The following is a 15,455-nucleotide window of genomic DNA, read 5'->3' as shown; positions in this document are numbered from 1 at the left end:
TACATAAATATCAACCGCTATTCATATTACTTAATACATAGCCTACGATGGGTACTCCGTCAGCATACCACCTCCATCAGATATGATCCAGAGATGGGCAGGGCTTGTTCAGAATGAGCAACACAAGCATTAGGCCACACTGACACCATGTGGCCAGTGGGCTGCAATACGATACTGTATCACACCTGTTTTGCTTCACAACCTCCTTCTCTCGGGACTCATATTGCAATCGAGGCATATAGCCTCCCTGCTGCCCATAGTCCAGTAGTAAAGGACAAACAGTAAATGAGCAGATTAAAACGCGCCCAGAGTCTCACTCTGTTGCGGTTGCTCAGGTCTGCCTCTTCCAGCAACAAGTTTTGTATTATGTTTCTCAGCGTCAGCAGTGCGACTCATGTGTGGTTATTGGACAATTAATAGGACAAACAATAACAGCTGTAATTGTCTGCACTGTTAAATGATATGTAACCCCATCAGCTTCGAATTATGTCAGTAATGCAATCGAGGTAGGATAGACAGAACAGGAGACACACATTGTAAATCTGCTCCACAGCTCTATTTTGTTCAATACACTATGGATTCACTTTTATTACTAACAAACATGTGGCTGGACATAACGATACTAACTGAATGAAGGATACAAACTCTATTCAGAGCAACAGGTTGAGTGATTATTCACTTATGTCTACCCGCCATTAGCTGTATTGCCAAATCTAAATATTTTTTAAATTCAGCACCATGGACAGCACCACTTCCCACCAGCAGGGTTGAAACAGCAAATAAAAGCAATAGTATTTCTCCAGATGGATGGTGATGACAAAATCGATCCTTAATATAGCATATACAGTTAATATAAATATTTACTCACCTCTCCAGATGCCCTCCTCCTGTCAGGAAGCACCAGTGTATTCGCATGGCTGCCCGGGACTATAGTAGATCCTATACTCATTCTGGGTCCAACTAGCATGTACCGTTTGTCTCCAGATCTGTACTGGATGCTGTGACACAGTGTCCCGTCATAATTAGGCTCTTGTAGATATTTAGAAGTATAGTCTGTGGTTTTGGAGCACTGCATTGCAATCAGCACGATGATACTGATGAGAAAAAGTACTGAAACTGAGCCCAAAGTTATCATCAGGTAAAAAGTCACATCAGTCCCCTCCTCATCCTTTGTTGCACTTTTGACATCAGAAGCTGCAAAAGCCTCTTTGGGCTCCACAAGTTTGACAATCACAGTAGCTGTTGCTGAGAGCGAAACGTTCCCATTGTCTTTCACCAGTATGAGCAGTTTATGCTCAGCCTCGTCTGTCTCTGTGAATGAACGAAGTGTTCGGATCTGTCCTGTATAGCGGTCCAAACCAAAGAGACTGTGGTCAGTAACTTCCTGCAGTGAAAACAGTAACCAGCCGTTATATCCTATATCAGCGTCATAGGCTCTGACTTTAGTCACCAAGTGTCCTGCGTTCACATTGCGGGGAATCTCCTCCACACCTTCAGCAGAACCGTTAGAGCTGACTGGATACAGGATGACTGGAGCGTTGTCGTTCTGATCCAGAATGAACACGTTCACTGTGACGTTGCTGCTTAGTGACGGAGTTCCAGAATCTGTGGCAACAACTTGGAACTGGAACGTTTTCAGAGTTTCAAAGTCAAAACTTTTTAGTGCGGAAATTGTGCCATTGCCTTCATTGATATTTAAAAAGGAGGTTACAGAGGGCCCCGGACTCTTACGGTTGAGTGAATATGTGACTGCTGCATTTTCACCCCCATCAGCATCATTCGCGAGCACTGAAAAAATTGATGTTCCAGCCTTGTTGTTTTCAGGCACATAAAATGTATACGGGCTTTCAGTGAACAAAGGACGATTATCATTAACATCTAGCACATCTACCTGTATCACCTTCGTAGATGACAGAGAGGGGCTCCCTAAATCCTTGGCCGTTATTGTAATGCTGTACAGATGTATTTTTTCCTTATCCAGGTAGTCCCTGGTGACTAAAGAGTATGACTGGCCGTCAGGGGATGGCTTTAAGTCAAAAGGTAAATGACCGGGTATACTGCAGACCACCTGTCCGTTCACACCTGAGTCAAGGTCTGTCACACCCATCAACGCCACCACCGTGCCAGGAGGCGCATCCTCTGGAATGCGACTTGAAAGGGATGTGATGTCTATTTCTGGTTGGTTATCGTTCATGTCATCCACTCTAACAACCACGTTGCAGTGTGTGGAGAGAGACACGGCACCTTTGTCCGCAGCCAGTACCTTAATCTCATAGACTTGCTTTTCCTCGTAATCAAGGCCTCCTTTCACCGTTAGTTTGCCTGTTTTACTATTCAAATCAAAAGGCTCAGATGAGAGTCCTCTGAGTTTACTCCGTAAAGAATATTCGATTTCGCCGTTCGCCCCCTCATCCGAGTCAGATGCATTTACTGTCAGCAGAAATGTTCCTGCAGGTGCGTTTTCCTTTATTGTTATGGTGTATTTCTGTTTATCACACACTGGTGAGTTGTCATTTACATCGGATACAATAACAGTAATATTAATAGTACCAGATTTTGATGGTTTACCCCCATCTGTAGCGGTTAATAGTAACCAATGTTGAGCTGTGTTTTCCCTATCCAAAGGTCGCTGCAATATTAGGAATGGAACCTTTCCATCGTCCCCGAATTCTTCAGTTTCCAGGCGAAAATACTGGTTATGGTTTAACTTATATGACTGTAAGGAATTCAAACCAACGTCCAAGTCGTGTGCTCCTTCCATTTGAAATCGAGATCCAACTATGGCGGACTCCAGCACTTCCAATGTGTAGTTTTCTTCAGGAAATTTCGGCGGATTGTCGTTTACATCGATTATATCTATTATTACTTTGTGCATCTCGAGAGGGTTTTCTACAACCGCTTTCAGATTTGTGATGCACGGAACAGTTTTTGCACACAGCTCCTCCCTGTCTACTCTCTGGTTCACTAACAAAAGTCCATCTCTCGGATTTACCTTAAACAGATCCTGCTTTGTTCCTGACACGACACGAAGATTCCTATCCGTCAATCTTCCAAGATCTAATCCAAGGTCTTTGGCTACATTTCCAACTGCCGTGCCTAATTTCAATTCTTCCTGAATGGAATATCGTATTTGAGCAGAGATTCCTTCCAAATTAGACACAATCAGCACAGCCAGACAAAAAGAAATCCACACATCCAGCCATCGTCCTCTGATGTCCGTTATCGCCATTTTTTGGCAAAAACCTTTTGATCAACAGTCTTAAATCCCTCCACAAAATTCTTATGGAATCTTCAGTTTCCTCGTACGGATAATAAACAATAAAGGTCTGCGGGAACCATTATTCTGGCAGAAGGATGAAGTCTATTTAGTCCGTTCTTTCAACCCGTCTCTTTGGGTTGTTACCGAATGCACATGTGAAATAGATGCCCCCTCTGACACACAACCACTGTGGTGATATATAGTGTAACAGCACCACCCATTGTCACTGTTAAGATGGTGCGGTGACGATCATACGCTTCCTTCCGGTTTAGCCCACAGTGTGATTTTACTGAAATATTACCCCGCATCTGCATTTAGGTTGTGGACGCTCTCAGTAGGAGTAGACGTTATAATCACTCCAGTTATGAAAAGATTTTGTTTTCACATTAGTGTGTGTGTGTGTGTGTGTGTGTGTGTGTGTGTGTGTGTGTGTTAGAGATTGGGTCTTACGATGGTATCCTGAAAAACACAATGAATATTTCCAATCGGAGAGCGAGGCATCGCTTTCCAAAATGTCTCGAATACCCTTTTTCAAAAATCATAAAATTACAAAATCACTGCTGTCAAAACAGTCGACCTTTAATTTTGTCACAGTTGATGTGAAACGTAAGCTCTCGTTATTTTTTAAGAAAGTAAATACCAGAGTTATTTTCTCTAGACATTTCAGAGAATAACTATTGACAACCAAGTGTGTCGAGATGGAAGTGGCCAATTAGAAAATCGGTATCGGGACAACAACAACAACAACAGTATAAATGTTCTCCCAAAGCTATACTAATTCAATTATAGTGAAAAGGGGATTTCCCTGAAAGAAACGTTGAACCCGAACCCAAATTAATCATTTATTTACACTTATATATACTTACACACAATTAATTGAAAATGACGGACCCGTAGAATGTAGCGTTACCTAATTGTTTATTGTGTTGGTTCTAATGTAGGTAAAGCTGTTGACATTCACATGCTGTGTGCTTAAACTCTGTGTGATCTACTCAGCACACTCCCACAATCTTTCTCCTATTGCAGAGGTGAGCAGTGACATCTCATGGATTAAACCTGCAAGTGCAGCTCTGATGAGTCCACTCATACTGTATGTCGTTATGTCGTGCTCTACATTGTTCATATGTGATTGTGTCTTGTGCCGTACCACACTCAATCAGTGCCTGGGATAATTAAGTATGATAGAAAAGAAAAAAAAAATACGATCACACCAACAGCAACGAGGAAACAAATCGACCTACATAGTAAAAACCGCAAATCACCAAATCACCGCACCCCTCCCACGTGGTACGGCTACGTATTGGTTCTGGAATTAGGCCAAACATATACGTGTACGTGCACGAGCGCTGCCGCATTCTGCAACACCTCCTCCCATTTCTCCATCGTTTCCCCCATGCTGCATCAATGCTACCAGATTGTTTCAAAGCACCTAGCTCCCTTTATTATCAGCCCTTGTAGGCAGAGGAGGCAGAGGTAGCGATAATATTTGAGAGAGAATGCTCATCTGATGTCTGCAAGCTGCGGATGATGCACTGCGAGGGGGAGAGAGGGGGAGGGGGGGGGGGGGGGGGGGGGAGTCTGAATATTAAATTACAGGCAGCTTCAGAGCACACCGCGAGCTCCAGCGAACAGACAGCACGTCGTCATGGCAACGCAGCTCCAATAGGCAGGTCGCTGTCCATGGTGCTGAAAGCAAGCAGGCCTCAGCAAGGAGGAAATCAGAGGGGGAGGGATGCAGGAGCTGTGAATGCTGCAGACAAAGAAAGTCGGCAACAGCCACATGCCCTGATGCTGTTAATTCTCTAAAACGTGTAAGATACATATTCCCCTCACAGTAACTCCCTTATGGCTTATTTGCAGGAATTATTTTGTAACGAAGGTATCAGGGAGCAGGCATGTACTTGCAGTCCAGATAATACTTGTTAAAGAAACACGTATAAAATATCACTCTTAAAATCAAAATGTTGTCTTCAGATAATTATTAAATGATGCATAGCAAATAAGACCCCAGATATATACTAATACATAAAATACATTGCAGCATGATGTATGGTGCACATGTGTTAGCCTACTCGTGCCAGCTGGTGGTTGTTCTTGTGTTTTGTTCCACGTTGGTGCATTGTTGTGTCATGTATCAGTGTGCTAGTCTGCCAGTGGACCACAGCAGCAGACAACAGGCAGTGTGAGAGTCTCCTTTCAGGGTCAAATGGTGATGAGAAAGGAAACTGAGAAATGTTTCTTGTCTCAAGCTGGTTCTAATCTCACTTTGCTCAAAAAAAACCCCACAATAGTATAAAAAACATATAAAAGCCTTTATTTGTGCTGTATTTAAAATACATTACAATGGCACACACCTCCTGAGTGCTAAAAAGTGCTGCTACTAAAATGTTTTGAGTATAGGGGATATTAAATCAAAATAAGTGCCTGAATGTCAAGCTCTCCTGCTCACAGATGACCTCATCCCTCTGGGGAGATGAGGTCATACACAGAGACAGACACACTCATTATTCCCTTGCAGAAAGACAACCCTGCAAACATACATTGTCTGCAACAGTATTAACACAAACCAACTAACAAGTTTTTGTTTTAATAAAATGTATTTTCATGCACTAACTATACACTCCTTCAGCTCTAGCACAAGTAATTTATTCATATATTTAGTGCTTCAGTTGAGACATAATGTGATTGCTCTTTTACAGTAAATGTTAGTTATTTTTAACATTGTGTTTCTTTTGCAGGATAAAGATAAAGATGGTCATGATGTCCTCACACATGGTGGATGTTCTGACTGTAACCAGTGAAGACAGCCCTGAAGGGGCACTTAGCCGGAGCCAGTTTCCACTGCCATCATACATCAGAGAGGTATTGTCATGGATGTTCTCAAATGCCTGCCTGTGGAAATGTCCCTGTTGTTTTGCCTCACACATATTTCGCACTTGAATTTCTTAAAATGTTTTAAAAATAATTTGATTCAATTAAAGAGGAAAGCTACTGGACTAGAACCCTTGGCCATTACGTAGTGCAACCATTAGTAACCCTCAATCTCAAGAAATGGATATGGATGGGAATAAAAACTATATAATAAGTGAATGCCTTTTATGAAAAGTGAAACTTTTCTGAAGACAGGATGTCTTCTAGTCCTCACTGGCTTACATGTCTGAAAGTGAATCAGAATAATGAAAATATATTAGTTATAATTCATACAAATACTTATATTATTATTTGAATGCATAGACGGTGAATAATTTTTCACACAGCACTATTTGGCTGAAGAGCACTTACAAAGGTTGCACTCTGGTGCACTTATTATTACCACACTGAATAGTTACATTAAGTGCAGTGTTACTGCAATGACACAATAGCATTGGGGTTGTTACAGCGCGTGCCACGTGCTCCTTCGACCGTTAGGTGGAAGCAGAAACAGAATTTTAAGCCTTTGTGTAGATTGTTACGCTTTGGTTTTTCAGACACAAAGATACATTTTTAACTAAAGCCAACTGACTATTTTGCTAAAATAGTTATAGAAGGTAAATATAATAACAGTCACATTATTAAGAATAATTTATTGAATTTGCCTTGCAGATATATTTTCATTATCATACTGCACTTTGAATTCAACATTGTAGGATGCAGCAGTTAGGTAATACAGTTCAGTTAAGCAATCAGATAGCACAGACCAGTAATGTGTGTACAATATGCAACAATACTATACAATATAGTATAGATTCCCATTGCCTTTATTATTTATGTCTTATATATCAAACTATGAAAGTTTCATTTGAATCAATACTTCAAAAAGTACGTAAGGGAAAGTCCAGAACGACTACTTGTGTTCTTGCAAAAGTGTGGCTGTAGAAGAAAGGCGGCAGCCACTTATGAGGCAACCAGTCTCTGCAATAGAATCCTTGGCTGTATGGCTGATAAAATGAAGCCTTCAACCACAAACACTATTTCAGGATACGTCTTGAGGAAACTAAGCTCTCACCTTACACTTGAGCCTACAGGGAAAGATCAATTACATCAGAGTTAACTTATAATATATGAAATACTATCATACAAACATATTTTAAATAGTGACGCAGTTCAACATTTACTGGTTCAATCAAGTTATGGCAAACTTATATTCATTTAGCAAAAGTAAATTATTTACCTATTTTGAATGTTATATCTTCAAATATCTGAAACCTTATGACTGTAGGTGCAAAGTATTTACTCTAGTATTGTCCTTGAGTACAATTTTAGGATACTTGTACTTGAATATTTAACATTTTGTGGAACATTTATACTCAGAAGGAAATGCTATACTTTGCATTATATCTGTCTATTTTCTAATACTTTTTCCTTCCCTCCTTGCTTCCTCCTCGTCTTTTATTTATCTCTCCACATTCTGTCCTTCAAATCAGTCGTACCTTTTATCCTTATTCATTCCATCTTTTATCCTTGCTTTAGTAAAACTGCTGTGCTGTTCCAAATGATCTAAAAACTTGAAAATCTCCGAAAGTCGAGATGCAGGGTCCAACCTGTGAATTCTTCCTCACCATGAATATATTTACTTTTTATACACAAGTAATGTTACATTTTACTACTAACACTTTGTGTTCATGAGTTGATGATGCGAGCTTGCAGTACAGCTGTCATTAACTCAGTGTGTGAGCCGGATGATTTTCAAAGGGCTCGAAAGCTGATGAATCAGCAAAATCAACAAATCTCCAACATTGCCATTTCCATACCTGCGATTCCAGTTGCGCCCTGATTTGTTTTAGAAATTAGCTAAATGTTTTTTAAACTGACATATCAAGTGAAGTAAACTTTAGCAAGTTAGTTAACTAGCTGACAAGGGTGGGACAAGCATTATAACGAAGTAAAGTAAGTATTTAACTTATTAACATTGTCATCACAATCCCTTGGTTTATATCCATTAAGATGTCAACACAACATTTCTTTTACAATAGTGCCACTGTGCCAAAGAAATTTTAAGCCTTTTGATGCAAAACTCAAGAAATTCAGACGTTCATCATTAAGTTTGTTGTTCTATTTAGTTTTTGTATTTAATAGATCATACACACCAGACCATAGCATACAGTAAGCTCATTACACAAGTTACTACATATTGCACCATAAAAGTACCACTGTACAAAAGCACTGACTGTATTTGTTTGCCTGTAAAATGTTACAACTTTTTGCAAGTAATGCAATGTGAGCTGTGCTAAAGAGTTTGACTACATGATGTCTGATTATGTTAATGTTTCACATACTAGTTGGCCCATAAATCTGATGGCACAAGAGTTCCACTGTTTTTGTTCACCTTAAAAAGTTCAGCAATGGTATTGAAAGAGAAAGGCATATTTATAGATACAAACATGTGATACTTGTCAGTCATATCTGTATCCCTATGTATGCGTTGCATATGCAGATACATACAGTAGTCAGTAATACACATGAGCACAGCTTTCATTGAGTGAAATCAACCACAACTAAGTGGTTTCAGTATTGTAAAGTAAACATTAAATCTTCATGTTCAGTTTTCAACTTGTTACACAACCTCAGAAGATGTTGAAGTTAAGGAACATCCATAGTTTGGCTTTTAAAATAAAAAAAGTGAAAGTACATGGTCAAGTTTGTGATGTATATACAGTAGTCATAAGGAGATATTAATCAATCCATTCTCAAAGAGTCACTGCATTCACTTGTGTTCAGTCACATCCCCTAGACTCATACTCCCCAGTAATATCCAGGTTAAGATAACATTCAATCACACTGTACACTTAAATTTAAACTGACTAACTATCTGAATTCACAGAAATTTCCCACTGCTGCCAGCCACTTTCCTCTTGCCTACAAACTAGGAAAAAGTAATGAGATTACAGATCTGTTGACTCTCAGTGAAGATCTTAGGACAGAGAATGAAAGTAGTATGCTGTTGTACTTCTTCAGTGCGGTCCCATTAAAATGTAATCTTCCATCTTGTTTTGAAAAATACTAAACAGTGAAGCCTAAGTACAGAAAATGGATTGCTCAATATCATGAAATATCTAAAGTTGTCAAAGTACTTTGATTATCCCATGCAAAAACAACTGAAAGGCAGATACGTAATAGCTAAAGGCCTCACATTTATCTGTTTTATGTACTGGATAACTTAATTTAATCTAATCTCTTTAATCTCTTCACTCTCATTCATATACTTAGGCCTAGCACACATATAAAGCACAAAGTCAAGTACAAAACATAAAACTGCTAAAAGCTACCACATTAATAAAATACTGATTCCCTTATGTTTCATACTTAAAAATCGTACATTGGTGCTTTTCTGACATTTAGTTAATTGTGCTGTTTCACTTCTGAGATAACTTGTATATTGTATACATCAATGCTGTTATGGAGAAAGACAAAGCACAGAGGTTAAACATGTAATATCCAACATGTGTTTCATTTTTAGAGAGGGAAAACAGTCTCTTAAAGGCATTTCAACATTGCTGTGTCCCCTCTAATAGTCCTTGTTGCGGCTTCTTTTGAATATCCATAGGTGTAATTCTTTTGTACAGTCTGTCTCTTTGTGAGTATCCATTCTTGAACATTTTTTTCTATGAAGGTCTTGAAGTGTGGTTGAAGCCATGCAGTCTTATCATGCATATTGAATGGACAGAGAGGCATTGTTGATTGGCTTTTCATGTGCTTAAAGAAAGAGAGGGGGAGGGTTGAGTCCTTGATTAGCCACCAGAGTCCATTTGGATTTATAGCATGACAATTGCACACTGCCAGGAACAAGGATCAGGTTGAGCAGGATGGACATGGGGTGGGGGGGTTTCTCCTTTCCACCGTGAAGCTTTCCTGTCAGCGTCAATCAAGGTACGCAGCTGGGGGTGTGGCCTTATGTGGAACTGCTGCTGCTGGTGGTGGATGCCTGCCGACGACACAAGAGAGTTAGATAAATCTGGAAAAGAACCCTGGCAGCCTTGTGACTGGCCAAACTGACATATCTCATGCAGCAGCCGAAGTCTGTCACTCAGACAGGGGCTTCAGGCAGAAGACAGAGTGGGTGGAGGGGTTGGGCACATCCTTGAACATGTAGTGGTGAGGTGGCAGGTCTATCAATGAATACCATGCTCCATGATTATGTGAAGGAGAGTGGTTGCTAGGTAACTGGGTGACTGGTTTCACTTTGCGCCTCTCCTGCACAAAGAATTAGGTCACAATTCACACTACAGCAGACAGGAAATTCAAAAGTGTTATTCTGTGTCTGTGTGAAGGCAGTAACACTAGAATTACAGTTTTAAATGACCAAATCATACAGAAACAGCACAGTTTTATACCACTTATAAACATTCAAAAATAGGATATACTCCTAATCTATTAGTGATGGGTCAGTAGGGGATGAACACAAATTAATCTTCACATGCACAGGATCCTTTTGAGAACATAGTGATTCAATTAAAGACATGTCAATATTTTCTTTATGTGCGTAACAGCAAAAGCCAGATTGTGAAAAAAGCAAAGCCAGCAAATGGCAACATTTAGTTAGTTGAAGTGAAGGATTTTTTTTAGAACTGTGATCAATGACCTTCAGGCAGAGCAGCATGTTGATGTCATCATTTTGTATTTAAAAATGAATTCTCTATGAGTCGAGAAGACACACATGTGGCTCATGGACCGGCTATACTTTACTCTCACTTTGTTCACCAAAAGTAATGACTCGGACAGGGATACTGTTTTAATACAACTTCATCTGGATCACCACTTTCACTTGTCTGCAATACTGACCACAGATTGCCAGACTCAGTATATTATCCATTATGATTATTGTGGCCTAATGTCTTTGTCCCCTGAGGCCAATCAAAATGATAAGGGCCTTATTAGCCTTAGGCCTGTCAAACTGTATGAAAAACTTAACAGAACATAATTCTGAAATACTGACAAAAGTAGTGTTCATTTCTGTGGTAGTTAGATTGCATAGATGCATTTTAGTGGGCTTTAAGGATGAGACTGTAATATTTAGTAACAGTAATCAAAATGTGGGCAGGAAGAAGTTAACACAGGAGATTTGACAAACTGCATGTGATGTCAACTGAGTGACCCTTTGCAATTAAAAAAATCTCTTTCTCCAAAAGAAATTAAACAACACAAAATCATTTTAAAAAATCCACTGAGAACAAAACTAACACAAAAAACATTTCAAACACTAAGTTCTGTAACATCACTCATAAAAGGGAATCCGGGGCGGGGGAGTGAGACTCCTGCATACCTCCAGCTGCAGAGTGGACTTCCCTCATTTAGGGTACTTTAGAGTGGGGAGAAAAAAAAACAAGCAATTCAACGGTCAGGTCATTACAAGCACAAAAAAGGATTATTAGTGTATGTATCCTATGATGACAGAGTTGGTGTCGGGGCACTATGAATTAAATGTTATCTTTGAACAATACCACAGACTTACGCATGGTTAGTGTGACCCTTTATAACAGATACTGCAGCTTGTTACAATCCATTTTTATAAAAGTGGGTTAACACAGTCTTATATTTAGCTATACAATTGTTCGTTCCTCCAGCAGCATACTTACCATCTTAGATAGATAGATAGATAGATAGATAGATAGATAGATAGATAGATAGATAGATAGATCAGCAGGTCAACATTCATGGAATCAACTTACATTAAATAATCATAATTAAATAATCTGCTGCTGGAAAAAAAGGTCACTTTAAACAGTGGGTTCAGCATTCTGCAGATATGTACTGTGGTGATGCAGCACAATGCTACAGACTCTGCTCAATCCTTAACTACTGACAGGAGATCTGCACCACACAGGTAGCTGAGCTCATGTGTGCTGAAATGTAAGACAAGGAAAATGTTGATTATTATATAGACTTGTTTTCATTTGCAGTGAATGAAACAATGAAGGCACAACCATTCCACTGATATATAGGCCACAAACCGAAGTCACACACAAATGTCTCTGAAACAGTTACAATTTAAAAGCCTCTTAAGCAAGTGCCACCCTGTAAAACAACAGCAGGACATTTTATGAAGCAGATGTGTCATTTTCAACCTTTTCTTCAGGTTGGTTGCTATTAATTGTTATATTTGTTGTTTTACTGGTGATTCTTTGCTGCCTATTTAAATAAGAAATGTAATGTCTTATTTTTACTTCCATTTTCAGATAACATGGTCCGCAAAGGTATGACTTTTCCACTGGTTGAATGTTAAAGGTGATATTGGGTGACGGGCTGTTAATTTTATTTTTAGGTGATACATGTAAAAATAAAAACGATAAACATTTTAAAGACATTTTTACAGTATCATAGAAAGAGATTGATGGGTTGTAATGCTGTTTAACAGCCGGTATGTAAAGACGTCACACACACACACACACACACACTCACACACACACACACACACACACACACACACACACACACACTTAAACCATTAGGTTTCCTTAGTGCAAAAGGCAAACACAGACAACATCAGAGATATAGCAAAAATTATTTGTGTGGTTCTACACTGTGCACCAACCTAACTTTTGTACTGATTTAGTGATTTTATTGTTGTTTTTCTGTTTGTTTAAACTGCAAAATGTATCAGGATTTTTCTTTTCTCCTTTTTACTTGCCTCAAACACTATTTACTATTTACCAATACACCATTAATTAAATAGTGCAGTGAGAACTGCTTTAGAAATGTTTCTTCACAAAACTAAAGTTAGGAATAAGGGTTTCTTTAAATTGCAGTAAAGTGAGCTGCCATTTGTACCTGCAGAGTAGAAGCTGCTGAGTCACTCGTGTCTGTCAGTCCTGTGCCTCTCGGTATACTGGACACGATGTATCTGGAGCCCTTTGGCACAGGCTGTCTAACCACCAGCTTTCCTTTCCTGGTTTCTGCCAGAAACAGACTGTACCAGTAGGCATCGTTGGAGACCAGAGTGGAGTCAGCGATGGTGGAGTTCCTCTCACTGATCACGCTGTTCCTGCAGGGAGGAGCCGCTTTGCTGGGCTTTGGTTTCTGACACTTGAGCACGATGGTGACCAATATGGTGATCAGCAGGAGAAATGACACCGAGCCCAGACCGATGACCAAATACAGGTTCAGGTCTGAAAAGATGTCGTATTCTAGAGGCACCTCAGTCAAGTCAGAGTAGGCCTTAACGGCAGTCTCCACTGTGGACAGCTTGATGGTGACTGTAGCGGAGAGAGCAGGCTGTCCGTTGTCCTTGGCAACGACAACCAGTCGCTGGTGGCGCGGATCTCTGTAACTGAACATCCTCATAGTCCGGATCTCTCCGTTGTATTGGTCCAGACTGAACAAGGTGGCGTCGGTCACCTGTAGAAACTGGTAGGTAATCCGGGAGTTGTGCACCGAGTCGGTGTCCAAGGCTATCACCTTGGAAACCAGAGAGCCTTTATCGGTGGATCTGGGAATCTTTTCCTCCACCACCGAGCCGTGCGCGCGCCACGGAGAGACAATAACCGGAGCGTTGTCGTTCTGGTCCACAATGATGATGTGGACGGTCACGTTACTGCTGAGTGGAGGAGAGCCAGAGTCTCTGGCCTCGATGTGGAAAAGAAACTCCTTCTCGATTTCATAGTCAAAAGTCTTTAGTGCGTAAAGATTACCGTTCTCTGGATTGATGGAGAACAGCATGGACATGGAGGTGTTGGCTATCTCCTTCTCTAGGATGAAATAAACTAGATACTGGTTTTCATGGAGGTCAGGGTCAAAGGCAGTGAGGGAACTGAGCAAGGCCCCCGGAGCGTTATTCTCCATTACACGTATAGTATAAAACGACTGAGGGAACTTTGGAACATTGTCATTAACGTCCAGCAGTTCTAACGTCATAGTTTCATTGTCAGATAAAGGAGGAGAACCTCTGTCTGTCACAGTGAACGTGATGTCATATTCAGGAACCTTCTCACGGTCTAATGGCTCTGACACCACTAATTCATAATAGTTATCAGAGGACTCCCTCAGTTTGAAAGGCATATTATCTGGAACATGAAGATCAACCACTCCGTTGTCACCTGAGTCTTTATCACTGACACTAACTACAGCTATCACTGTGTCTATCGGTTCATTTTCTTTTATTGGACTTTGAAATGACTTAATAGATATTTGTGGGTGATTGTCATTCATATCTGTCACCTGTATTGTCAGTTTACACTGTCCAGATAAGGAGTTAGGCCCCTTATCCCTGGCAATAACCTCCATTTCATAAAGCTTCAAATCTTCATAATTTATCATCTCTCTCACTCTGATTTCACCATTTTCTGGATTCAAGTTAAACATCTGTTGCGTTCTCTCTGATGTATACAAACTATATGAATAAACAATGTCGGAATTGGACCCTTCATCTAAGTCAGTGGCGTTTAGTTTGATTACTAGACTGCCAATCGGTGAGTTTTCCATCACATCTACGACGTATTTGTCTTTGTCAAATGAAGGGGCGTTGTCGTTCACATCGAGCACGCGAACAATGATGCTGGCTGTACCTGTGCGCGTGGGAACTCCACCGTCCACAGCAGTGAGTATTAGATTATGAACACCCTGCTGCTCTCTATCTAAAGCTTTTTTCAGAATCAAATCTGCAAACTTTGACCCATCTCTCCCGGTCTGAATTTCGAGTCCAAAGTGTTCACTTGAGCTCAGATGGTAATCTTTCACAGAATTCGTTCCAACATCTGGGTCTGCAGCATTATTCAATGAGAATCTCTCTCCAACGGAACTTGATTCAGAGATGTCCAAATGCATCGTTCCCCGCCGAAAATTAGGAGCGTTGTCGTTAATATCCGTGATTTCCACCTCAATATTAAACATTCGTATTGGGTTTTCAATTGTAGCGTCTAATTTAAGAAAGCAGTATGAAGTTGTTTTCGAAGGGCAAAGAAACTCTCTGTCGATCCTTTCCAAAATGAACAGCTCCCCTGTGTCTTTGTTGATGTCGAGATATTTTTTATTGGCTACAACGTCTACGCGCATTTTCCTCCCTTGCAGAGTCTTCACGTCTAATCCCAAATCCGTCGCTAAATTAGCAACAATCGAGGCTTCCTCCATTTCTTCGGGAACAGAATAGTGGGTGACGGTGGACACCGTGTTCATGATGGCAGAAAGAAAGAGAAATACGAAAACGTACCCTGTCCAGAAGTACAGTCGGATATGATGCGCCATAGTACAGATTCCGTATGTAAAGCCTTGAAAGGTGCTGAAACGT

General features: G+C 40.3%; 2 protein-coding genes across 2 annotated transcripts; both read right to left on the bottom strand.

Moving 5' to 3' along the window:
- Positions 1-59: 59 nt before the first annotated feature.
- LOC139291713 (protocadherin alpha-8-like) lies at positions 60-3,229 on the bottom strand. The gene is made up of 2 exons (XM_070913817.1): positions 869-3,229; positions 60-161 (listed from the first exon to the last, which is right to left on the bottom strand). Exons 1-2 carry the CDS (start codon positions 3,227-3,229, stop codon positions 60-62), a joined length of 2,463 nt encoding a protein of 820 aa, XP_070769918.1.
- A 7,029-nt stretch (positions 3,230-10,258) lies between these two features.
- Positions 10,259-15,412, bottom strand: LOC139291712 (protocadherin beta-16-like). Its single transcript, XM_070913816.1, has 2 exons — positions 13,004-15,412; positions 10,259-10,429 (listed from the first exon to the last, which is right to left on the bottom strand). Exons 1-2 carry the CDS (start codon positions 15,410-15,412, stop codon positions 10,259-10,261), a joined length of 2,580 nt encoding a protein of 859 aa, XP_070769917.1.
- Positions 15,413-15,455: the final 43 nt, after the last annotated feature.

The sequence above is a fragment of the Enoplosus armatus genome, chromosome 10 (genome assembly GCF_043641665.1).
Source record: "Enoplosus armatus isolate fEnoArm2 chromosome 10, fEnoArm2.hap1, whole genome shotgun sequence".
Taxonomy (NCBI): Eukaryota; Metazoa; Chordata; class Actinopteri; order Centrarchiformes; family Enoplosidae; genus Enoplosus; species Enoplosus armatus.
The sequence above is the reverse complement of the archived record's forward strand: the minus strand, read 5'-3'. Positions and strand labels throughout refer to the sequence as shown.